This window comes from Balaenoptera acutorostrata, chromosome 8 (genome assembly GCF_949987535.1).
Source record: "Balaenoptera acutorostrata chromosome 8, mBalAcu1.1, whole genome shotgun sequence".
In the NCBI taxonomy this organism is placed as follows: Eukaryota; Metazoa; Chordata; class Mammalia; order Artiodactyla; family Balaenopteridae; genus Balaenoptera; species Balaenoptera acutorostrata.
This window is the reverse complement of record NC_080071.1, coordinates 39131021-39157538: the sequence shown is the minus strand read 5'-3', so window position 1 is coordinate 39157538 and position 26518 is coordinate 39131021. Positions and strand designations below refer to the sequence as shown.

At 36.4% G+C, this 26518-nt stretch overlaps 1 protein-coding gene across 2 annotated transcripts in view; it reads left to right on the top strand.

The window, feature by feature from the left end:
- Positions 1-26518, top strand: part of TTN (titin) — a 287640-nt gene that overhangs the window by 158045 nt on the left and 103077 nt on the right. For both annotated transcript variants that reach the window (XM_057551572.1, XM_057551571.1), the window contains 42 exons: positions 322-405; positions 516-599; positions 709-792; positions 904-987; positions 1098-1181; positions 1293-1376; positions 1460-1543; positions 1677-1760; positions 1894-1977; positions 2107-2190; positions 3144-3227; positions 4397-4486; positions 4758-4835; positions 5035-5112; positions 5328-5411; positions 6397-6480; positions 6720-6800; positions 7305-7379; positions 7813-7926; positions 9280-9348; positions 11537-11617; positions 12521-12595; positions 13270-13362; positions 13814-13876; positions 14224-14313; positions 16119-16169; positions 16729-17130; positions 17304-17582; positions 17830-18105; positions 18254-18393; positions 19019-19145; positions 19238-19501; positions 19797-20063; positions 20204-20467; positions 20556-20695; positions 20854-20980; positions 21098-21364; positions 21497-21763; positions 22605-22871; positions 22963-23102; positions 23523-23649; positions 24440-24582. In XM_057551572.1, the coding sequence (XP_057407555.1) occupies positions 322-405; positions 516-599; positions 709-792; positions 904-987; positions 1098-1181; positions 1293-1376; positions 1460-1543; positions 1677-1760; positions 1894-1977; positions 2107-2190; positions 3144-3227; positions 4397-4486; positions 4758-4835; positions 5035-5112; positions 5328-5411; positions 6397-6480; positions 6720-6800; positions 7305-7379; positions 7813-7926; positions 9280-9348; positions 11537-11617; positions 12521-12595; positions 13270-13362; positions 13814-13876; positions 14224-14313; positions 16119-16169; positions 16729-17130; positions 17304-17582; positions 17830-18105; positions 18254-18393; positions 19019-19145; positions 19238-19501; positions 19797-20063; positions 20204-20467; positions 20556-20695; positions 20854-20980; positions 21098-21364; positions 21497-21763; positions 22605-22871; positions 22963-23102; positions 23523-23649; positions 24440-24582 (5627 nt within the window). The remainder of the gene's footprint in view (positions 1-321; positions 406-515; positions 600-708; positions 793-903; positions 988-1097; positions 1182-1292; positions 1377-1459; positions 1544-1676; positions 1761-1893; positions 1978-2106; positions 2191-3143; positions 3228-4396; positions 4487-4757; positions 4836-5034; positions 5113-5327; positions 5412-6396; positions 6481-6719; positions 6801-7304; positions 7380-7812; positions 7927-9279; positions 9349-11536; positions 11618-12520; positions 12596-13269; positions 13363-13813; positions 13877-14223; positions 14314-16118; positions 16170-16728; positions 17131-17303; positions 17583-17829; positions 18106-18253; positions 18394-19018; positions 19146-19237; positions 19502-19796; positions 20064-20203; positions 20468-20555; positions 20696-20853; positions 20981-21097; positions 21365-21496; positions 21764-22604; positions 22872-22962; positions 23103-23522; positions 23650-24439; positions 24583-26518) is intronic.

The window sequence follows — 26518 nt, the reverse complement described above, 5'->3', positions numbered from 1 at the left end:
AGTCCCACCTGTTACAGGTAGCTGTCACTCACCTTGGATTTAAGAAGATAAAACTCTACAGCTCTCGAAAACATTTTGCTCTAGTGGTCTCATAACTTCAAATGTAATTTTACTAATATCTTTTAAGTGCCCGAGGCTCCCAAGGAAGTTGTCCCTGAAAAGAAGGTGCCTGTAATGCCTCCTAAAAAGCCAGAAGTCCCACCTGTTACAGGTAGCTGTCACTCACCTTGGATTTAAGAAGATAAAACTCTTCAGCTCTCGAAAACATTTTGATCTAGTGGTCTCATAACTTCAAATGTAATTTTATTAATATCTTTTAAGTGCCTGAGGCTCCCAAGGAAGTTGTCCCTGAGAAGAAAGTTCCTGTGATGCCTCCTAAAAAGCCAGAAGTCCCACCTGTTACAGGTATTTGTCATGAACCTTAGACTTAAAAAGGCATAGTTCTTCTGCTCTTGAAAATATTTGTTCCAGTGATCTCATAACTACTATATTTAATTTTACTAATATCTCTTAAGTGCCCAAAGCTCCCAAGGAAGTCGTCCCTGAAAAGAAGGTGCCTGTGATGCCTCCTAAAAAGCCAGAAGTCGCACCTGCTAAAGGTATTTGTCACTGATCTTAGGCTTAAAAAGACATAACTCTTCTTCTCTGGAAAATATTTGTTCCAGTGATCTCATAACTCCTAAGTATAATTTACTAATATCTTTTAAGTGCCTGAGGTTCCCAAAGAAGTTGTCCCTGAAAAGAAAGCACCAGCGGAACCTCCTAAAAAGCCAGAAGTCCCTCCTGTTACAGGTATTTGTCACAAACCTTAGGCCTAAAAAGGCATAGCTCTTCTGCTCTTGAAAATAATTTGTTCCAGTGATCTCATAACTTCTAAATGTAATTTTACTAATATCTTTTAAGTGCCCGAGGCTCCCAAGGAAGTTGTCCCTGAAAAGAAGGTGCCTGTGATGCCTCCTAAAAAGCCAGAAGTCCCACCTGTTACAGGTAGCTGTCACTCACCTTAGATTTAAGAAGATAAAACTCTTCTGTTCTCAAAAACATTTTGATCCAGTGGTCTCATAACTTCAAATGTAATTTTATTAATATCTTTTAAGTGCCTGAGGCTCCCAAGGAAGTTGTCCCTGAGAAGAAAGTTCCTGTGATGCCTCCTAAAAAGCCAGAAGTCCCACCTGTTACAGGTAGCTGTCACTCACCTTGGATTTAAGAAGATAAAACTCTTCTGCTCTCGAAAACATTTTGCTCTCATGGTCTCATAACTCCTAAATGTAATTTTACTAATATCTCTTAAGTGCCTGAGGCTCCCAAGGAAGTTGTCCCTGAGAAGAAAGTTCCTGTGATGCCTCCTAAAAAGCCAGAAGTCCCACCAGCCAAAGGTAGCCACCTCCACGTTGCTATGTTTGACACTGTCTGTTTGTCTTTACTCTGTCTAATCATGAAAATACTAATCTCTTTAAAGTACCCAAGGTGCCAAAGGCAGCTGTCCCAGAAAAGAAGGTGCCTGAAGCTATTCCTCCCAAACCGGAAAGTCCTCCCCCAGCAGGTAATCATGAAACTCTCCAAACCAGTATTTTTAAAAAGAAAAACTCTCTTCTTAGTGCTGTAAAAATCTTTTTGCAAAATATTTCATATACTTTAGTCAATTCTAGCGTTAAAATGAGCTTGTGTCTTTAAAGTGCATGAGGAGCCTGAGGAAACTGCCCCAGAAGAGCTTCCAGCTGAAGTCGTGGGAGAGCCAGAGCCTGCTCCTTCTCCAGAAGGTACTGGCCAGCTGCTAGGTTGCCTTTGCCAACCTTAGCTCTTCTTGTCGCAAAGATTCTGGGCATTATGGGCTTTTCTCTTGTTTCTCACTCTTCTTCACTGATTCTAAAACATAAATTCTAATATCTTTAGTGACCATGCCACCTAAGAAACCTGTCCCAGAAAAGAAACCACCTGCCGTCATTGCCAAGAAACCGGAACCACCACCAGTGAAAGGTATTTCCCACTGCCACTGCTTCCTACAGAAAAATGTCTGTCGTTAAAAAGCTATGTTCTGCTGCTCAGCTTAATGATTTCCATATGTCATTGAAACTATGAGCTAAAAACGACTAATATCTTTTAAAGTGCCCGAGGTGCCCAAGGAAGTTGTTCCTGAAAAGAAAGTGCCTCCAGTGGTTCCCAAAAAACCAGAAGTCCCACCTGCTAAAGGTACTCGTAACTGTCCACTGTTTAATGGAGGTGGATACAGCCTTTATCTCTTGAAAAGTGTTTTGCTCTGTGTAAATGTGATGAGCGTTTACAAGTGATTCTTCATAATGTTAAAATACTAATATCTTTTAAGTGCCTGAAGTTCCCAAAGAAGTCCTTCCAGAAAAGAAAGTAGCTGTTCCCAAAAAGCCCAAAGTCCCACCAGCTAAAGGTGCATGTTACTAATGAGATTCTGTAGAAAATCACTCACTCTTGGTCTCAAAAGTCACTTACTGGGCTTCCCTGGTGGCACAGTGGTTGAGAATCTGCCTGCCAATGCAGGGGACACAGGTTCGAGCCCTGGTCTGGGAAGATCCCACATGCCGCGGAGCAACTGGGCCCGTGAGCCACAGTTACTGAGCCTGCGCGTCTGGAGCCTGTGCTCCCAACAAGAGAGGCCGCGAAATGTGAGAGGCCCGCGCACTGCGATGAAGAGTGACCCCGCTTGCCACAACTAGAGAAAGCCCTCGCATGGAAACGAAGACCCAACACAGCCATAAATAAATAAATAAATAAATTAAAAAAAAAAAAAAAAAAAAACAAAACTTTCAAAAAAAAAAAAAAAGTCACTTACTATAGGAAACCCTTTTGCTTGTCAAACATCTTATATTAACAACTACAAACCTACTATACTGGATGTTTAGGGTTTTAAATGTTTTTAAATAGCATCACTAAAAAAAAAACTGGTACATCTGTTATAGGTATTAGAAGAGTTTACTAACATGGTTTTGTTAATCTTAATAGGCTACATTGTCTTCCCACTATGTGGATCCAAGAACAGATCACTGGCCTAATTGTGAATTTTGTTCTTGGATCTCTCCCTGGGTTATTTGAACTAGATGTGAACTAGGTATGGTATAAATTTCATGTACTTCTCAACTACCCAGAAGTAAAACCAACTCATATCTTTTAAGTGCCCGAGGTACCAAAGAAACCTGTCTTAGAAGAGAAACCAGTCGTCCCTGTTCCTGAGAAAGTAGAGTCCCCTCCTCCAGAAGGTACAGGTAATGCCATTTATGAGCTTACCACTTATGACTGTTTTTAATTTAAGCCTTGTTCCTCTTTTCTAATTCAGTATCTCTTGGTCATTTTCTGTCCTTTAATTATTTGTCTTACTTCACTATTGTTTTTTTTTTTTTTTTTTAGGAATTCCTTTATTTTTATTTATTTTTATTCATTTTTATTTTTTTCGGCTGTGTTGGGTCTTCGTTTCTGTGCGAGGGCTTTCTCTAGTTGCGGCGAGTGGGGGCCGCTCTTCATTGCGGTGCACAGGCCTCTCACTATCGTGGCCTCTCTTGTTGTGGAGCACAGGCTCCAGACGCGCAGGCTCAGTAATTGTGGCTCACGGGCCCAGTTGCTCCGCGGCATGTGGGATCTTCCCAGACCAGGGCTCGAACCCCTGTTCCCTGCATTGGCAGGCAGATTCTCAACCACTGCGCCACCAGGGAAGCCCTTCACTATTCTTTTTTTTTTTTTTTTTTTTTTTTTTTTTAATTTTTATTTATTTATTTATTTATTTATTTATTTTTGGCTGTGCTGGGTCTTCGGTTCGTGCGAGGGCTTTCTCTAGTTGCGGCAAGTGGGGGCCACTCTTCATCGCGGTGCGGGGACCGCTCTTCATCGCGGTGCGCGGGCCTTTCACTATCGCGGCCCCTCCCGTTGCGGGGCACAGGCTCCAGACGCGCAGGCTCAGCAGCTGTGGCTCACGGGCCCAGCTGCTCCATGGCATGTGGGATCTTCCCAGACCAGGGCTCGAACCCGTGTCTCCTGCATTAGCAGGCAGATTCTCAACCACTGCGCCACCAGGGAAGCCCCCCTTCACTATTCTTAATTAGCTCCAATCTCAAATCTATTTGGGGTCATCAGTCAGCAGTATCTACACTGGCCATCTTAAGCTGTTTCAACAAAGCTTCTCCAACGCACACAAAGTAGGACAGGAAAACTAATGACTATAAATAACATTAAACACCAAAAGGGCTTTTCAAGCATTCAAATCAATAGAAACAGAAATCAGTCAAACAAGATGGATTTCATCTTAACAAAAACAAGAAACAATATTAATAGAAACAAGGGAAGAAATCAAGATGACTATTTATTGTGTGTTGCATTTTATGCATTTTAGAATATTGTTCCACACATTCAACTAAAATTAACTATATCTTTAAAGGATATGAAGAACCTGTGGAAATTGCTCCTGAAGAGGAAGAGCCAGTTCCTGTTGCAGAAGAGGAGGAACCAGAAGCCCCACCTCCGGCAGGTACAAGACAGGATTCACTGAATGGGAAAATACATCATTTGATTTTTATGTCTATTATGCATCTTATTTAAGGTAAAATCTGTCTTCTATCTCCTTCCTTAACATTTGACCTCATTGGCAAGAACAAAAGTCAATTACACACATAAAACTTTTGTCCTACAGAGTTTAACAATGTGCATAGCAAAGAAATGTGTGATCTTTTTAATTTATTCATAGCATTAAACTTTTCATTGTAATCATCTGACTCTAAAAGAAATTCCTATCTTTCAAGTGCCTGAAGAGCCCAAGAAGATTGTTCCAGAGAAGAAAGTTCCTGTCATCAAAAAAGCAGAACCTCCACCACCTGAAGGTACTTACAGTAAAATAAATATTCACTTCATTTTTGTGTGCTGCCTAAAACTTGACATTCTTTCCTTATTTTGTATTGGGCTGTATTATGTGTTGAACTGTCATCTGTATGTTACAGTGCTGAACAGACTTGTCAAATTTATGTGTACATATTGCATCTTGCAATTTTATATTATTAAACGCTACTAATATCTTTAAAGTACCCGAGATGGCAAAGAAAGTTGTCCCAGTGAAGAAAGTCCCAACTGTTAAGAAGCCAGAAACACCAGAAATTAAAGGTATTCACATAATCATTGATATCATAATTTTTTTTAAGTACTCTGATATCTTAAAGTGGAATCCAATAAGTTGTCTTCATTGTTAGGGACAAAAATGTCCTCATTTTGCTTTCATTAATTTTAATGCTGCTCTGTTAATTATAGTTTCTTTATTCTTAACATTTTTTTCAATGTCTTTAAATACTCTTTTAAAAATAAAACTAATATCTTCAAAGTGTCTGAGCTGCCCAAGAAACTTGTTCCAGTAAAGAAGGAACCTGTGCCTGTTACCAAAAAACCAGAAGTCTGGCGAGAAAAAGGTACCTACTATGAAGAAAAAAATATGTATTTCTCTGAATGCTGTCTGCACATCTTAATCGTAGTTCTTAGAGCAAAAAATACTGAAGTATAAGTATATGCAAGAACAAATTTTACAGAAAAAAGGGGGAAATAATGAAGACAGAGAGAAAATGAGACAGACAAGTAGGAGAAATCCAGCCTATCCTGAGAGATAAGGCTGGATATAAAGATGACAGTCATATTTTAGAGTTCTTTGAATGCCAGTATAAGGCATGTACTTTAGTCTGTGGGCAATAGGAAGCTTCAGCGGTGTATAAATTAATAGGAGTTGGGCTTCAGATAACTGGCAGCAGTTCAAACTCTTAGAAAAGGATGATAATAGAAAAGAGCCATTGCAGTTACTTAAGGTCTTCAAAAATTGGACAAGATCAGTGGTGACAGAAATGGAAAAGGAGGTTGGATTTAAGAGAGGTGGAGATTGAGTTGGTGTCTCTTCTCAAAGCAATTAGGGAAATAGAGGAGCCCAAGATGATTGTAAGGGTTGAAGCTAAGCCATGAGGATGGTTCATTGGGTCCCCAAACTAAATTAATATTAGAAAGAAGATAGTAAATATATTTTTCACTTTTCAAGTATGCAAGTTGGGAACGTGCATCTGGAATTTAAGAAGGAGATCAGGGCTGGAGATGTAGATCTAGAAGTTATCACCATGGAAATAAGAGTTGAGAGTGCAGGAGTGATTGCTCAAAGAATGTAGAGCCAATTTTTAAAAGCATCAAAGTAGACCAGTGGAGAACATCTACACTTAAGGGTACACAGAGGAAGAGAAATAAATGAAGAAGGCTGCAAAGACTCATTTATAAAAGAGGGTGCCTTGTCTCCAAAGCCATTTTCCCCAGAGAGTCTTATAAGATGAAGTACTTTCCCATGTATTCTTTGCCTGCTCTTTGCAGTATCTTGTACACCTTCTAAATTCTTAATAGTAAACAAAATCAATATCTTTAAAGTGCCTGAAGTTCCGAAGGAAGTCATCACAGAAGAGAAAGTGTCAGTTCCTACCCCTGAAGAACCAGAAGCTCCACCTGTCCAAGGTACATGACTGCTCTATAAATCTTGGAAAGATGACAGTTGTCTTCATTATCTTGCTTTGGTTGTAGATGGATCATTTGTATGTATCTGTTGTCTGTCTTATGTAGTGAAATTATTGGTATTTTTGAAGTCTTCTGAAGAATATGTTATAATGTGTAACTAAGTTGATATGTTGAAACTTAGCAGTTGCAGTATTCTATTCTGAATTCAGTCTAAAATATAAAACACTGTGTTTTTTAAGTTGCAAAGTCTCCTGAGGAAATAATATATGAAGAAAGAGCATCCATAACCATTGGTAGAAAAGTGACTCCCCCTGTTGAAGGTATTTATACATATATATATATATTATATAAATATAAATATTTTTAATCTCTTGAAAACTCCTGTTAGAAATACAAAAGTATTTATAAGGTAACATTCCTTCTTGAAATTTTATATAAAAGCATTCTAGCACATGTTTGACTGCTTTGTTTTTCAAATCATTATACTTCTTTTGAAGTAGAATCTTTGATTATTCTTGATGGTAATTATAAATTCCAAAAGATACAGTTTACTGCAACAACACTGGAATAATTGTATTGGATCCTCAAATGATAACCCAATGTCAGATATTAAAAGTCATCTCATTTGCCATCAACATACATCAGATAGTCAGTAGAAAGCTTGAGTATAAGAAAATAGAAATCTTACCTCTTTTTTCTATGTAAGTGAATTTTTATGTTTTTGTTTTTGTGACTGTCATCTTTGCATCTATGTGAAATTTCTGTGAGTCTTTGTGAAGAACTTTATATTACAGTCTCTTATCCTTTGTCAACATTCTTTAAAGATCGTGAAATTGAAAAGTATGTTAAGCCTGAAGAACCTGAACCTGAACCACAGCCAGAAGAAATACCAGTACAAGGTATTCAGTTAATTGGACTTAAATCTTCATCACCATATTCTTCATCTGATACATATGTGTTTTGCGTTGTTCTACGTGTACAGTACGTCTCTTTGCACCTGTATGTAAGATATTCTGTTTTAAATGTGCATCTCAGTCTTATGTATTCATGTCATTTGTACTATTTATTTCACATCAATGTGGCTTATATGGATGCTTCCTTTGTTGTTTTTATTAGCGCCTGTGCTGTATTTCTCATTATCTATGTACAGTGTTGATATTCTTATATTTTATGCTGGACACTTTTACGTTTTATGTTGGATACCAATAATATGTATCCAAAAAAGCAAACTTTTTACTTCATAAATATACTAAAATTTCTACTGAATATACTGTATATCCACATACCAATTAACATATTCATATACTAATACTCCTGAAATACTCTTTTAAGAACCTGAACCTGAAAAGAAGGTTATTGAGAAGCCAAAACTCAAACCAAGGCCCCCAGCTCCTCCTCCAGCTCCACCTAAGGAAGACCTGAAGGAGAAAATGCTCCAGCTTAAAGGTATAAAATGCCACTTCCCAAGTTTTATTAACCTGCTCCAAACTTCTATTCAGACATCTGAAGTTGTACTTGCAAGAAATGTATTTTTAAAATATGTACTTTCGGACATGATCAAGTTGCGGGAATTCCATAGAGACCTGTGTTGTATGCTGCCCTGGGTGCCTTGTTGGGCCGTGCCTGCTGCCCCCAGGGTCAGAAAGTGCACCATTGTTAACGTCATCCTGGCCATCTCAATGCAGGGACCGTCCAACTAACTTTCTCATGCAGAGTGGGGTGAAAGGATTTTCTGATTTCAAAGCGTGGTTGCTATGCATATCTTTGGGATCTTGTGCATGTGGAATGTAGAAGAAAACTCTGCAAGATATTTTTAATATTGCAGTAGCAAATTTATACAAAAGCCAAAACTTTGTTCTTAAAGAATGACATATGCTTTAAAATATACTATAGATAATATATTTATGGCATCCAATAGCTGATGTGTTCATAAACCATGAAAGGAAGGTATATGAACGCTCTGGCACCGCTTCCCCACTTTTTTTTTTTTTTTGCAACTTAATAAAAACCCAGTTGTGTTCCGTGGTTGTCCTCACCATAGCCAGAAAGAGCGGTTATGGATACATTTGATATCCAGCATCTCTTCCCATTGTTAAACTTCCTTTCATTCTCTTTGCATTTAGGTTTTTCTTTGAATTGATTCAACATTACTTAATTTTTTAAATAACATCTTTAAAAGCTGAAATAAACTAGCAAAATCATATTATTCTTTTTATTTTAACAAAATGTTGTCTTATTTGTGGTGTCATGAGATTTCATGAGATTTCCCAATCTAAAATAATCTAGGTATAATCTTAGGTGAGCAATTTTCCCATACTCACCTACACATGTACACAAAGCCAGAATTTTCCATGGTAAGACTTCTTTCTTGCCTCTCTACAACCCTCTTGGCCTGTAGGGGAAGCTTCTGGCATTTTTAATCAGACATAGAAAAAGTGATCACTTCTTAAAAGGCTACACATCTGTTGATTAATATATTCCATGAGGACACACACTTAAATACATTTCCCTTCATGTAAAATTTATATGCAAAGGAAGATTTCTTCCTCCTGCAAAGAACAAAAATTATCTTCCTTCTCAGCCAGACTTTAACTTACTACTCAAGTTTGGAGTAAAACTGCAATCTGTTTTCAGGTTTGAATGCTTCTTATATGTTCTTCAGTGGCTGTTCTTGGCTGTTGTTAATGCTTTTGGGTTATAAGCAAAGCCTGGTTTTGATTCTTAGAGCAGGTATTTAATAATTTGCTTCAGATAAGACTAAATAAACAAATAATGAAAGTAAGATCTTCTTCTTTAAAGCTATTTCAAAGAAGAAAGTTCCTGAAAAACCTGAGGTTCTGGAAACAGTGGCCCTTACACCTCTGAAAGGTATTTCACAGTCTAGAAAACGCTCATATGCAGTATCCCTTCATCTGACTCCTTGCTCTTCCTGTTTTCTAGAATGTTCTTCTTCTTTCCTTTTTTAAAATAATCAGAGTAGTCTCATTGATTTCTTCTTTTTTGTAGCTTTTATGGTCCTGGTTCATGAGTATTGCTTTCTTTGTCTCCCATCAATTTCATACATTCCTGAATAGATGTTTTTTCCTTTGTCTCATCTACATATGTCTTCTTGCATTTTCCTAAACTCAAAAATATTAAATTTTACTGGTTAGCTGACATCAATATCAGGGCACGTCTTAGATTAAAATGCTTTGCAATTTCACCTGAACAACAATATTTTAGCCAGTGTTATAAGCACTAAAAATAAGTCCTGTTCTCCTTCTATACTATTAAGGTGATTCATAGGGATTTCCTTGTGGCTTTCCTATCTCTTTTTTCTCATGGACTCCAAGACATTCTTTCAGGTGTACAGATCTCATGTTGTAGGGAAATTTCATTGCCACTGCAGGTCATTTTTTCAAAATTTATTTCTCTTTAAACAATATTTTTCCCTATCTAAACCTTAGACCCTAAAGAAAAATAAATGAATCATAAAACATCTATTAAAAATAAAACTGTGAAGTTTTCCAGTAAGTATGGTGGGTAACAGTGTTCTGTTTAAGTAATTAACACATCCAGACTCATAAGTTGAATCTGTCCTTGTTTCACTCTGGAATTTTGGAAAAATCACCCATCTGAATGTATATTTCCTGATTTATAAAATGGAGATTACAAAATAATATTACTATGGATGTTAACCAGTAAAGGATTATTACAAAGCCGCGCAAATATTAAAATGACATGTAATGACATATAATGACTTTAAAAGTAATAACTACAATGGTGTGTTCTACACCTGAGTCTCATATGTCAGTAAGATCTTAAAAATAAAATAATAATATAGAAAAACAAATACAAAGGTACATTTTCACTATATCCATTAAATAAGAAAAGGATATTATGCCATTCCAACTTATGTTAATTAAATGCATGGGCATCTCCAGTTTGATCAATGAAAATGGTTCACATTACGAATATTAGTAACTTGAAAATAGTATCGAAGGCCAGCACAATTTATCATGGATAAAAAAATTTAATGTTTAACTGTGAAATTTTACTTAAAATATCAGTACTTGACATAAAAAAGTCATTATTTAAAGTGAAATATTTACATATTTGCCTTCTGCATGTTTAAATTTGAAGTAAGAGACTTAGGCATGGCTGTGTTTTCACATAAAACAAAAACTTTTTAATGAATTGCAAATGTCTTTTTTAAAGCACCAAATGGGAAATTTAGAAATAGCTAAGAATTCAGATTGTAGGTGTGTGAACAAATATAATGTTACATGATACAGATAAATAATGCTTTAAATTAGATTTTAATTGACATTAGTAGAGAGGTAAAATGGTTCAGTAATCAGTAAGTGTTTCTCTTTTTTTTTTTTTTTCCCATTCAAAACCATTAGGGCTATAGTAGTAATAGGAGGCTGCTGTATATAGTATCATCTGCCATGCTTGATATTCACTAAAGATGGGATTAATTTGGAATTCCTTGGGTCCATTTTAGTTTAAATTCAAGAACATTTTCTTATTCATTAAAAATAAGCTCTAACACCAGCTTTCAAATTCTATAGTTCTATAATTTTAGGTTAGTATTAGTTCAAAAACGGGACCTTAAGAAAGGATGCTTCTCAAGAAACTTATCAAACTCCAGATCCTTTGGGTTTCTTCTCTCATCAGTGGAGAAGATTGAATAATGTCACTAACACCTACTATAGTTAATGGTCGGGGAGATATCAAAGTAGATTTGGGCAATCTACAATTGCAGATTGGGGCAAAGATGCTGTCAAGAACCTTGTATTTGATGAAAGATTCATGAAGTCTATATAGACACTTTTAAGATGAATGAATATATTTGCCTGTAGTTAATGCAACTGAATTTCATCACAAGGTTATATAGATGTTTGCAGAGGAAACAACTTGAAGTGTATTCTTTGCTTTCAAATTCTGTGATATTTATGTGTAACAAAAATTATTACTTATACAGTAGTTACTAGTTTTGAAAGAGACATTTTTCTTGTTGAAATTTACTTTTTATATGAATTCACTTCAAAATTTAAAATCATATTCTTTTAAGTGCTTGGAGGTGAAAAGAAAGTTCACAAATCACTTCCTGAACCTAAACCTCAACCAAAGGAAGAAGCTGTTCTCAAAAGCGGTATAGTATTTTTCAACTGTTTTATCAGCTTCAAATACACACACAAAAAGGACTTGAAAGCTTACAAAATGTTTCTGTCCTTTGGTTTTCTTTTAATTAGATTCCCAATTTATCAAAATTCATTTGTTGTTGTATTGAAAATTAAATGTGATCATTTCCATCTTTTTAAAAGAAGACAAATTTTGTGAGCAGAGTATCTTGAAATTTACAACATTAATAGACATGACTAAATTGATAATATTCTAAATTAATGACTGTAGCTGCCATCTTCATAATCAAGTTATGTAGTAAAATACACTAAACCTCTTAAATACTCTAAATTACACCAAACTATTTAAGCCTAAACTCAGCATTCAGTTTTAAAAAGTGTAACACAGGATTACCACAACTAATAAATAACATTTTCTAAAAACTGAACTTTTTTCGACTAATAAAATATTAAAGAATTAGAAACAAGATATTTGAAAGAAGAATCAAATTCTAACATTTTCTTCACATAGAATTACTTATTTCTAGGCTACATTTCTTTGGCCATCTCCACTTCAGTAAACTTTATACTTATTTAAATGCTTCTTTTCTCATTAAATTATGACATTGGATTGTGATTAGAATTTGTTGCTATTCAAATTATTCATTTTGTGTTTGGGTCTTTTCTACCAGGGATTTAACTCTGAACAGACTATCTACATAGATATAAAGTGACTCTGAGTGTTGTTTTAATTAACGTAACCACCTTTGATTTTTTTTTTTTAAGGATTTTTAGTGTAAATACCAAGTTCCCCAGTGCACTAGGTTGCATGCTTTTCACTTCCCTTGCTTTGTACATTATTTGCATTTGTCAGATTTATTCAACATCTTCATTTGTTTGTCTTGGTTTACATATAAATCTTTTTGTCTTTTAAGTTCTAAGAAAGAGACCTGAAGAAGAAGAACCTAAAGAAGAACCTAAAGAAGTAGAAAAAATTAAAAAACCTGCAGGTAGGAATCTCAGTAACAATTTGTGAAATTATCTTTTAACAAAATTGACATTTAACAAAAGGTTTATCTTGTAAACATAAATGGAGTTAAATATAAATGTAGCTTCATATTTCATCTGTCACATAGTCTATGTTTTCCATTGTCTGCTTTCTGTTTAAATATTTTTATAGGAGTTCTCAAATACATTCATGCATTTCCCTGCACTTCATTATTATTATTATTATTATTATTTATTATTATTATTATTATTATTATTATTATTATTTTGCCATTTAAGTTTTCCAGTAGAAACAGTTGTGAAATAATCAAGTTGGCTGCAAAATAACTTCATGGGAGGGTGTCAGAAATGTTTCATAAAATTTGGAGGCTTTTAAGTGGGCTGATTTTTATCATTCGCCTAGTCACAAAGAGTATATTTGGAACTATTTCGAAGTAATTTAGAAAGGGAGAGATAATGGAGTTGGGAGGCAAGTATAGGTGAAATAAAAGAAAGAAAAATAAATTGAAGCAGAGTCAAGAAGAGAAAATAGAAATTAATTGATAGAATATAAGGGATTTTTTTAAGCCATCAATAGAGCTTTTGAAAAAAGTTTGATCTGATTATTTCAGATCAGTTGATTTCGAAGGATTCAAATCCTAAAATAACGCTAGAAAATCATCTTATTATCTTAAAGTGCCAGAACCACCTCCAAAAGCTGTTGAAGAGGTTGAAGCACCTCCAGCTACTGTTACCAAAAGGGAAGGGAAAGTTCCTGAACCAGCAAAAGGTACAAACTTCCTGGCATTTTCTTAGTTGTCTCTAAAAATACAAATATGTGTCAATTAAAATATCATTACACTGGCATTAAGATTTGAACAGATGGCCTTGATCTGCTCATCTCATCCAGCTTTATTTTCTTTACCATTTCACTCTCATGTGCAGTTGCCTCATGTCCACCCATTTGTTAAATAAATTACTAAGTTTTAAAAACTAAAACAATTGTATTTATGGGCAATGAGATGAAAAACATTAGAACCAGTAAAACTGCCTTACTATATTTTCTAAGTATTTTGTTTAAAATGCAAAATAAACTTGGAGTGAGTATTTGATTTGGTGACTATATGTGTACAAATTCTAATACCTTCCAAGATATGTTAAACATGCCCAATTTTGGCTTGACTTTGTGAAAAACTTCAAAAATACTGTGATAATCTGCTTATTACTGTGAATTGTTTTAGTGCCTGAAGTTAAGCCAGCAGTACCTCTCCCTGTACTTGAACCAAAACCAAAGCCAGAACCAGGTAAGCAAGCTTATCCTCAATGTTGACAGCATATTCCTTCATGTTTCACACAATTAATGTGTAGCTAATAAGAAAAAGGGAGTAAAGTCCACATGCATCAAATGATTTCTAATGTCCCAATGTATTATTAGATTATATTGCTATATTTTATTTAATATAATATGTTACATATAGTCAAATATATTATTACATTGTATATAGATTTTATTATAATTAGAATATATTGTTCTCTGAAAAACCAGTTATTAGGAGATTTTAAAGTTACATCAGAGAAGGCAAATAGGCCACCAAATGATATTTTAGGAAGTGACAAAGGATACATTAATGCAATGGACATCTTTCTACAGAAGTGAAAATAATCAAACCACCTCCTTTGGAGCCTGCACCAGCCCCTATCGCTGCCCCAGTGACGGTGCCAGTCGTTGGAGAGAAAGCAGGTACTTATTCTGTGGTTCTCTTTTCGCTTGTTTGTTTTGATGGCTTAATAAAAACTTCATTAAAAATCAAGCTCTCTTTTTGTTGAAACATAGGCATCATTTCAATTGTGGGAGCTTATATAAATTCTCAATTAAATTTTCTTCATCTGCTGCTCTATAGCAACTTACTCTCTCACCCATGGCTGCCTATTTTGTTTCAATTGGAATGTACATTCCTGCAAAACACCATTTCTTTATATGCTTTTGAGATTAAGTAATGAATATGTTCAGTGCTGATGAAAATTAAGATGTACAGATACTCTCTAAGGACATACATATAGGAATCCCATGGAGATTCAAATTTTCCATGTGCCCTGCAGGAATCATTTCTCAGTTTTTAAAGATTGCATTTTGGGATAATGAAAAAGTTCTGGAAATGGATAGTGTTGATAGTTGCATAATATTGTGAATGTACTTAATGCAACTGAATTAAGTTGCATTAAAAATGGTTAAAATGGTAACTTTTATGGTTAAAATGGCAAATTTTATGTTAGGTATATTTTACCACAATGAACAGAAAAAAAAAAAAAAGGACTGCATAGTTCAGCCTTTAAATCTATATAAGAATTTAGATCAATAATAATTTTCTTAAATGTACTAACTCAGTGGTACAGCTATCTCAGGTACAAACAAAATACTTATTAGTTGTACATGAGCTATTAGTAGTTCATCACTTAGGTGATAATCTCAAAACCAAAAATGATTTGACATGTATTGATCATTGATAAATACACGTCCTGACTATTTGATCTTTGGCTACTTCCTTCATCTCTTTAAATTTTAATTTCCTAGTCTGTAAAATCAGAATAATAACCATAACTACCTACTAGGATTATTGTGAGGATTAAATATATGCAAAACACTTAGCACAGTGCTTGGTACCTAGTAAGCCCTATAGAAATATTTGGGTTTTTATTGTGTTTAATAACATGAGACAATATACTATGTTCTTCCGGCTGGAGTTTAATTTTAATATTTATATTAACATATTTTGTCACTGTAGTTATGGTTTGGGCATTATTCTTTTAAGCTTTTATGATTTCTATGTGATAACTTTTATTAGTTCAGAGAAAGACAATAACTGCCATTGAGATAATTAAGTATGTGTAAAAATACAGCTTTTCTCACATCCCCAGGGACTGACACTAGGGAATTGATTCTACAGTTTATACTGCCCCTGAGTGAACTGAATTAAACTCTAAGTATAGGAACTGTCTTGGTTCTGCCTTAGTTCGTTGTCTAATTAAGGTAAATCTTCAAAGGAATCCGTGCATTTGTAGAACATAGACCCTTTCTTTTTCCTTAGTCTTCTCTGGATTTATCGGCCCAACTTAATAAAGAAAGCCCTTTAGTAACTTCTGGGTCATTTCCCTTTTGCCTACATTGATTCCTTGTTGACAAAAACGTATTTCCTTGGTTCACATAACCAGCACATACATAAACATATAAAATACTTTACATAGCTAGGCAAGAATAAAACTCTTTTTCACAAGGAAAGAGTAAGCCTTCCAGAAATGGGAGAAGAATTACTTGCTGAAACTAATTTTTTAATCCTAAAAAGATTGGCAATTTAGCTTGGTCACATCATTCTCAGAATATGCCTTCTTGGAAATATCCAAATATTCTCCATGGAAGTCATATAAATCTAATTTTTCTTTATTCATTAATATTTATAATAAAGAGCATGACTCATCCCATGTGGTTTACTACTAAGCATGAAATAAGTCTGAAAATTGTTTAAATGCTGAGTTTTATTTTTATTTCAGAAGCCAAAGCACCGAAAGAGGAGGCTGCCAAGCCAAAAGTTCCCATCACAGGTAAGATTCATTTCCCTGTACCTGAATTGTGACCTTTCACTCTGGGAAACTTTACATTCAAGGGAAACTTTCTATATGAGGGGGAAAAAATTCAAAATTTATATCAATCTTTATGACTTCTAATTGATTCTGCAAAAACTAGTATGTCTTCTGATATTGCAACTAATATACCTCTAATATTATTCAAGTGGGTAATACATATATCAAATATATACTTTAGCATAATAAACCCTATAAGCTCCTAGTTTCATTCTTCATATACATGATATTTATACATGACAGATAAAGTAATTAGATGCTAATCTGGACATTATATATTTGGCTTTAAAACTTGAGAAAATGAAGAGCATTTATTATTCATGGATTCCTTATGCCACCCCATTTTCTTTCTGAAAGAAAGCAGGATAACTTCAATTGACCTTTCAGTTGCCTAGTCTTTAATTTTCTCTTCTTGTCTTCTGGTCGCTCTATCACTGGTTTCATCCAGCAGACAGCCAGATATGCACTTTCTGAACCTTATGGAAATGCCAATTCAACTTTTAATTTTATTTTGAATTAGGTGTAGCCAAAAAGACTCCTTCACCACTAGAAGCTGAAAGGAAAAAGTTAAGACCAGGAAGTGGTGGAGAGAAACCGCCTGCCGAAGCTCCATTCACCTACCAGCTGAAGGCTGTGCCACTGAAGTTTGTGAAAGGAATCGAAGACATTGTCTTGACTGAATCTGAGTCAGTTGGCTCTTCTGCAATCTTTGAGTGTTTAGTCTCCCCCTCCACTGCATTAACAAGCTGGATGAAAGATGGTAGCAATATCCGTGAGAGCCCAAAGCACAGATTCATCGCTGATGGGAAAGACAGAAAGCTGCATATCATTGACGTTCATCTTTCTGATGCTGGCGAATACACCTGTGTTTTACGGCTGGGAAATAAGGAAAAGACCTCCACTGCGAAACTGATTGTTGAAGGTAATTTCCAGTCTTATGAATACGGTCTGTATTAAACCTTAACACAGTAAACCTCAATAGCAACTTTTATTATCATTTTAGACAAAACCTCTTATTTCCAAGTTCTATTTCATTGGAAATATTGTACATATTGAAAAGTCTCTGCAGATTCTTAATACCACAATTCTCCACAGAACTTCCTGTGCGTTTTGTAAAAACGCTTGAAGAGGAAGTCACAGTGGTCAAAGGACAGCCATTGTACTTGAGCTGCGAGTTAAATAAAGAACGTGATGTGGTCTGGAGGAAGGATGGCAAGATTGTGGTGGAGAAACCCGGCAAAATTGTGCCCAGTGTCATTGGCTTGATGCGGGCCCTGACCATCAGTGATGCAGATGACTCTGATGCAGGGACATATACAGTGACTGTGGAAAACGCCAACAACCTGGAGTGCTCATCCTGCGTGAAAGTAGTAGGTTAGTACTTTGCTGGGAAATTTAGTTCTCCTTATTACTATATTAAGAAAAGAGAAGAGAGAATTTTATTTCCCAGTATCAGGATATCAGTAGTCTTACACCTTATCTAAGAGGGGGAATATCAAATCATAGCAGATTAATCATGTCCAGTTTTGAGAATTTTTTCCTATTTCTGAAATTTACTAAGGAAGTTATTTATATTACTTGTTCAGATCATAATTATCTTTCTGACCTCACTGTCATACAGAAGTCATTAGAGACTGGCTGGTGAAACCCATCCGAGATCAGCATGTGAAACCCAAGGGGACAGCTGTTTTCACCTGTGTCATAACAAAGGATACTCCAAACATTAAGTGGTTCAAAGGATATGATGAAATCCCCTTGGAACCAACTGATAAGACTGAGATAGTAAGAGATGGAAATCATATACACCTCAAAATTAAGAATGCTATGCCAGAAGATATTGATGAATATGCAATGGAAATTGAAGGGAAAAGATACACTGCAAAGCTGACACTTGGAGGTATAAAAATCTTACCTTTTATTCTCAAAGATAAGTTTTGTACATGTGCCTGAGGCAAAACAATGTACACACACACACACACACACACACATGAAAGCATCTTTAGGTTGTTGAAAGCCTTATGGTATTTCATCCTTTACCAATGCAGATCGTGAAGTTGAATTGCTTAAACCAATAGAGGATGTTACCATTTATGAGAAAGAAAGTGCAAGCTTTGATGCAGAAATCTCAGAAGCAGACATTCCCGGAGAGTGGAAACTGAAGGGAGAACTTCTAAGACCCTCACCTGTGAGTAATTTCTAATTTTAAGTTGTTAGTCATATACACAAATGAACCTATCTACAAAACAGAAACAGACTTGCAGACAGAGAGAACAGACTTGCCAAGGGGGAGGCAAGATTGGGGAGGGATGGATTGGGAGTTTGGCGTTAGCAGATACAAACTATTACATACAGAATGGTTAAACAACAAGGTCCTACTGTATAGCACAGGGAACTATATTCAATATCCTGTGATAAACCAGAATGGAAAAGAACATTAAAAAATGTATACATATGTATAACTGAATCACTTTGCTGTACAGCAGAAACTAACACAACATTGTAAATCAACTATACATCAATAAAAAAAAAATAAGTTGTTAGTCATATAAAATAACTACATTCTATAATCGGGTTTGACATTCAGATTTGGTTCAGTAATGATGGAGTTACTTCCAGCTTCTGAAGTCTCAAAGAGGGGGAGAAATTTGATGCGTTATTTGTGGACAGCTTGGCAATTTTTAAAAAATTTTATGACAAAACACTTTTCCTTATTTTTATTAGTAGTTTTACAGTTATTTTTATGACTGTAGAAATCTGTATCTGAAACATTCTATCTCATTCAAATGCTAACTAAAACTGCCATTTTTCAGACGTGTGAAATCAAGGCAGATGGTGGAAAACGCTTCTTGACTTTGCACAAAGTCAAACTGGATCAGGCCGGTGAAGTTCTTTACCAGGCACTTAATGCAGTCACGACTGCCATTCTGACAGTAAAAGGTATTGGCCTTTAGAACTCGTGGAGTGTGCCCAACTTCATGTTATAGTCCTCTGCATTCTGAAAAACCTCATTCTTAATGTTTGATTTTCAGAAATCGAACTTGACTTTGCCGTGCCCCTGAAGGATGTCACGGTCCCAGTAAAGCGACAGGCTCGATTTGAATGTGTCCTCACTCGAGAGGCAAATGTTATGTGGTCTAAAGGACCTGATATAATCAAGTCATCTGACAAGTTTAATATCATTACTGATGGAAAGAAACACATTCTTGTCATCAATAATTCTCAGTTTGATGACGAAGGGGTCTATACTGCTGAAATGGAGGGCAAGAAGACCTCAGCACAATTATTTGTTACAGGTGAGAGCTGGTGAGACCTGCCTCTAACATCCCATAGTTAGGCACATGAATATCTGACTTTAAAGACAGAACACCAAGTTCTAACAGCTGTAAGTGACCATTGGCCCCATGACTTTCTTTTCACATTGCCATCAAAAAAAAAAAAAACCCTTAATTTTTTTTTAATGGAGGATAGCTCCATTTGAAAAGGTGACTCAGTAAATGCCATGTGAAACAGATTCTTTCTACCAGACAGATTAGAGTGGAATATTTCTGAACTAAATTGTATTTCTGAGCATATTACCTTGCATTGCAGGTATAAGATTGAAATTCATATCACCTCTGGAAGATCAAACAGTGAAAGAAGGTGAAACCGCAACTTTTGTCTGTGAACTTTCACATGAAAAAATGCACGTAGTCTGGTTCAAAAATGATGCCAAACTCCACACAAGCAGAACTGTACTCATCTCATCGGAGGGCAAGCTTCACAAGCTGGAAATGAGAGAAGTGACACTGGATGATATATCCCAGATCAAAGCTCAGGTTCAGGACCTGAGCTCCACAGCAAATCTGAAGGTCTTAGGTATATGTGACCAACTATAACCAGAGAGCCAGTTTTTCGATGGTGGGAGTGGGTAATCGTTAAACATTTTGCAACCTGTAACTCTTTAATTACCTTTCATTTTCACGTTCTTCTGATCATCTGCTGAATGTCTTTTACAGAGGCCGATCCCTACTTCACTATGAAATTACACGAGAAGACTGGAGTCGAGAAGGATGAGATTATTCTGAAGTGTGAAGTGAGCAAAGATGCTCCAGTGAAATGGTTTAAAGACGGGGAAGAGATTGTACCTTCACCCAAATACTCTGTCAAGGCAGATGGCCTGCGCCGCATCTTAAAAATCAAAAAGGCAGAACTGAAAGACAAAGGCGAATACATGTGTGACTGTGGCACAGACAAGACAAAAGCAAATGTCACTGTTGAGGGTGAGTTGCGTGAAATTTTTACATGTGCCCTATCTGAAGCTGCAGTTTATTTGTTCAGTCATTCGAACAAAAGTCTGTATAATTTCAGCCCAGCTAATAAAAGTGGAAAAACCTCTGCATGGAGTAGAAGTGTTTGTGGGTGACACAGCTCGCTTTGAAATCGAACTTTCTGAACCAGATGTCCATGGCCAGTGGAAATTAAAAGGAGAGCCTTTAACTGCTTCCCCTGTAAGTCACAATGATCTGATCACACAGGCGGGGGGCTTGCTTGGTTGTTGGTGAAAAATGATACATTTCTGGTATGAAATGTCTTGATTATTTGTAGGAATAACCAGTGATGAAAATGATGTTCTCCTTCTCTTTCCTCCTAACCTCACTCCAAACAGGACTGTGAAATCATTGAAGATGGGAAGAAGCATATTCTGGTCCTTTATAACTGCCGGCTGGATATGACAGGCAAGGTCTCCTTCCAAGCCGCCAACGCTAAATCTGCAGCCAATCTGAAAGTGAAAGGTACACTCCACCTGCCAGCCACCCTTCTGTATTTTCTTTGCCAGGCTTTCTCATGAGACCCAGAATTGACGAATGGAATCATATTCTGGCTTCATTCACACCCTCTTCTTTTTTCAGAATTGCCACTTATCTTCATCACGCCTCTCAGTGATGTTAAAGTCTTTGAGAAAGATGAGGCTAAGTTTGAGTGTGAAGTATCCAGGGAGCCCAAAACATACCGTTGGCTGAAAGGAACCCAGATAATCACAGGCGATGACAAAACTGAGCTTCTTAAGGATGGCACTAGGCATTCGCTGGTGATCAAATCTGCTGCTTTTGAAGATGAAGCAAAATACATATTTGAAGCTGAAGATAAGCACACAAGTGGCAAACTGATCATTGAAGGTAAACAGTTTTATCAGATAGGCCAACTTTAATTGCTTTTTTTTTTTTTTTTTTTTTTTTTGCTTTTATATATCCTCCTGTAAGGACTGGAATTAATAAGGGTTTTTTTGTTTTTTTGTTTTTTCTTGATAGGAATCCAACTCAAATTCCTCACCCCACTCAAGGATGTAACAGCCAAAGAGAGGGAAAGTGCTGTGTTTACTGTGGAGCTGTCCCATGATAACATTCGTGTTCACTGGTTCAAGAACGACCAGCGCCTGCATACCAGCAAGTTGGTCTCAAAGCATGATGAAGGGAAAACCCATTCCATCACATTCAAAGACCTCTCTATTGATGACACCTCTCAAATTAAAGTAGAAGCTATGGGGTTAAGTTCAGAAGCCAAACTCACTGTACTAGGTAGGTGCTTTTTTTTTTTTTCAATTTAATTTTATTTCATTCAATTCATCAGAAATTTGTGGAGTATCTACTATATAAAATTATTTCAAGGGTTATATTGCATGAAAGCAACACCTGTCCTTAAGAAACTATCAGGTATATTATTAGGCTTGTTTCTCAAATGTTTTTACCTAAAAATATGAGGATTTTAAAGGGATAGACTCTGGCTCACAAAATAGCCAGTTCAAATCAGAATTAAAACTCAATTAATTATTGAGCCCTGTCATGTTTAAAATAGGAATATAAATACTTCTTCTCCCCTCACTTTATCAAAATTATTTCAGAAAAATGTTTTTCAAGTCCCTAGGAATCACAGAACTTACATTAATAAAGCTCATTGTTTTTCCTGGGCCCTTAGTATTAGGCAGATTATATATAAAGTCTAACATATATAGAAACTATCAAAGGCAAACGATTGATATAAGAAAAACTAATAATGTGAATCTGAAAGCTTACAGGTAAACTAGTCATAAGAGATTTGCTAAGAAATTAAAAATTCATCTGAATACTGAAGGAACACATAATTAGGTTTGAAGCTAAATTTCATTGTGTCTTTCAAACTACTGTTAATAAAATAGTTCAAAATATAATATAGATGGATTAGATTTTGATAAATCCCAGGCATTGATTCTGTTTCTAACTTTTAGAGAACTTTTGAACATAAACATGTTAAATGTTTGTGGAAGCATGGTGCAATTTCTAAACATACCCAGACCTCTGTGAGCTGCCTCTTAAACTTTCCAAGAGACTGTCATCTCCTTAAGTGGTTAATAAAATTTTTTCACTTATACTTTACTTGCAGAGGGAGATCCATACTTTACAGGAAAGCTTCAAGATTACACTGGCACAGAGAAAGATGAAGTGATTCTACAGTGTGAAATTAGCAAAGCAGATGCACCGGTGAAATGGTTTAAAGATGGACAGGAGATAAAGCCATCTAAAAATGCTGTTATTAAGGCAGATGGCAAGAAGCGCATGCTAATCCTAAAGAAAGCCTTGAAATCAGATATTGGACAGTACACCTGTGACTGTGGGACAGATAAGACCTCAGGAAACCTTGAGATTGAGGGTAAGGAAATTTCCACGAGTTTCACTGTTGAAGCTGTTGGAGTTATTTCTGCCAGAGGCCAATGACACATGCTGACCCTGCACTTTTCTAGATCGGGAAATTAAACTGGTGCGACCCCTGTACAGCGTGGAGGTGATGGAGACTGAGACGGCCCGCTTTGAAACCGAAATCTCGGAAGATGATATCCACGCCAACTGGAAACTCAAGGGAGAGGCACTACTCCAAACACCTGTAAGGCTATTTCTGAACTTGTCAACACCTAGAGGAGCTGTATGAAATAGAAAAGGACAGGAGAAAAGTCAGACTGCACGCAAGGCATTTAAAACATATCAGGTTCTTTAACCTCAAACCAAAGAGAGCTATTAGGGTCTATGAATGGGCTTGGACAGGTACACTTGCATTATTTTTGACCCAGCATAGTGGTATGAGGCTGTAGATATTCTGTGATGCTGCTAGTTGGTTCAAAATGATGCGGCTAAAATAAACATTGCCTTCATGAATAATATTTGTTAGCTTTCTTTCACAAAACTCAAAATTATATAGTCACCTCACCAGTTATTTGTAAATTCCTTTAATTAAGATATTATATCCTCAGAAAAAAATACCGAAGAAGATGATTGCCTACAAAACCTTTTCTTTCTTTGGGTACAGGAGTGTGAGATCAAGGAAGAAGGCAAAATGCACTTCCTTATTTTGCACAACTGCCGCCTGGACCAGACCGGTGGGGTAGATTTCCAAGCTGCCAATGTTAAATCTAGTGCCCACCTCCGAGTAAAACGTAAGTATTATGTGTTTCTGCTGAAAACAAATTGTATAGTTCTGCAGCAAATGGATGTGAGTGAAATTAATTGGATTTATTCAATTAATTAGAAAACATTTTTAAAGTATAGAAACTGGCTTTCTTGTATTTACTTTTTGTCATCCTCATACAACTGTGGTTCAGATTCTAAAGTTTTGGAAATTTCACTGACCTTGCCATTTGAACAAAAGAAAATTAAGTCAGAATCTCCCACTTCGTAATCCTTTCACTCAAAGTAGATATTCATAGAACAAGAATCTAACTCAGAACACTTAAAGACCCTTAAAGAAATCCTTCAAGTGGCTGTACAAGTATAGCACCATAAAGAAAAACTTTGCTGTGTGGGCATTTCAGACTCATTTCAGGCTAACATTTTTGGAAGGTGCAAAAGTGTTTATGGATTGGACAGGCTATGAGATTGAGCGGCCCTTGTCCTCTCCCAATCAGAGGCTTGGTTATTTTGGAAGTTGCATACCTTACGTAGCAAGAGGAACTTGACACCCGGCACAGAGACAGATGCAGCACTAATTTCCCGCTGACCTTACATATCAGAACGAAAGGGCCCCTACAGATACCCACTCTCAGGCCACTAGCTCTCCCCTTCTGGGCACCAAGGGGCCACGTCCACATGGGAGTGAGAACAGTGGGCAGTCCTGTGACTCTTTCCTTCTTGAAGAGAGCAACCATGGAGATTAATAACTAAATCTGTATTTATCCTTTTGGAATTACAAAATGAGTCACCCACGGCTTTTTCCTTCCTCTCGCAAAGCACGAGTCATTGGTCTTCTGAGGCCTCTAAAGGATGTCACAGTGACTGCAGGAGAAACAGCCACCTTCCACTGCGAGCTGTCTTATGAGGATATCCCAGTGGAATGGTACCTCAGAGGGAAGAAACTAGAGCCCAGCGATAAGGTAAGAAGCAGGAGTGCCGTTGCCTTGCCTTGCTCTTCCTTTTCCCTCAGTTCTTTCATCTTCACGTGTGTGTCCCTTGTTCTTTGCTTTCCTACGTCCCCTCGTCTCCCTTTCCCTTTCTTTTCCCTACTCAAGCCTGATTTCTGCTGAAATTGTAAAGCAGATTCTTCTCATTTTTGTTGGGTTTAACCTGATGATATTTTTATTGAAATGGAAATTAACATTTTAAGTACGATCAAGTTTTAGGTTTTTGAAGAAAAGGCAAACACTCATTAGCTATCAGTGATAGTTTAATTCATCGAAAGACAGGAAGGATCAAAAAGGCTTTCTGGGGGCTTCCCTGGTGGCGCAGTGGTTGAGAATCTGCCTGCCAATAATGCAGGGGACACGGGTTCGAGCCCTGGTCTGGGAAGATCCCACATGCCGCAGAGCGGCTGGGCCCGTGAGCCACAATTACTGAGCCTGCGCGTCTGGAGCCTGTGCCCCGCAACGGGAGGGGCCGCGATAGTGAAAGGCCCGCGCACCGCGATGAAGAGCGGTCCCCGCACCGCGATGAAGAGTGGCCCCCACTTGCCACAACTAGAGAAAGCCCTAGCACAGAAACGAAGACCCAACATAGCAATCAATCAATCAATCAATTAATCAATAAAAAAATAAATCTTTAAAAAAAAAAAAAAAGGCTTTCTGATTCGATGCGTGCTAAGGAGGGTACAGATTAAGTTTTATGGCTAATTCTCTCCATGCTATCTAGTGTTCTGCATATAAGAAGATTAAGAGGAGAGGATGGAAATTCCATTTCAGACAGTTGATCAAGTAGTTGAGATAACTTCTGGGCAGATATCTGCTCTTCAAGCATTTCTCCAAAGCTATTTTTAACCTTCAAGTGCTTTGAGCTGTGCAAATTCTGGAATGCAAGTGGACTATTTAAAGTGCAACGGATGGTGCTGGCAAGAAAGAAGGGCTCTGTGATTACCCACATGTATGAACAAATATACTTTAAGAAGTTTTAGGGAATAACTAGCTTCTGGTGTTACCCCAAATTTCACCCATAAGTAAAAACCAGAGTGATTATTCAGATAGGCCCAAAATACAGTTTACCCAAATTGAGCTATGTATTTTGCCCCCTAAGACAATGTGTGTGTGTCTAAATTATCTTTATAATTCACCATTAATTTTGAATTCTTGAAATAAAATTATAGAAAATGCCCAACGTGGGTTGGAAAGAAAGCACAGGGCATTTCATTGTTCTCTGTCAGTTTTTTTTTCAATATTTTTAGAAAGAGTATCAAATGTGGCATCAAGCTTTCAGTTTAAATCAAGCTGTTAAGAATTATAGGAATGTAATTCAAAAGGGATTCAGTTTAACAAAGAACCACAAAGTTGATTAAAGTATTAGAAGGAAAATGCCTTTGAACAACTGTTCTCAAACAAACAAACAAACAAAAAACTAGTATTCTACCAAAGTGATTGAAAGGTGATTCAGTTAACAGTCATCTGAGAGACAAAATCTGCCTGCTATACTGACAATAATGACCAGTTGATCTCCTTTGTTACCAAGGATAGAAAAAGCAGCCATACGTTCAAATTGCAGCAAGAGAATAAAGTTTAATATGAGGAAACTGTCCTCACCGTGAGGTCTTCTAAATACTGAACTGGGTGATGGAGGCATCTCCACCTTCAAGTTTGCTTTTTAAAAATATACATTTGTCCAATTAAGTGTGCTTTAACTGCTTTCATGTCTAAAGGCAGAGAATTGGTTGACTGCAAAATCCTTTCTAGATCTGTAAATTCATGATTTGAATAAAGGAACACTACTTAACGACAAATGATATTATTCTTTTGCTACTAAATATTTTTTGCTCAAATTAAGAGCTTTTATTAAAGATCAGCCATTATTTCTAATGTAAAAACTATACTATTTTATTTTATTTTATTT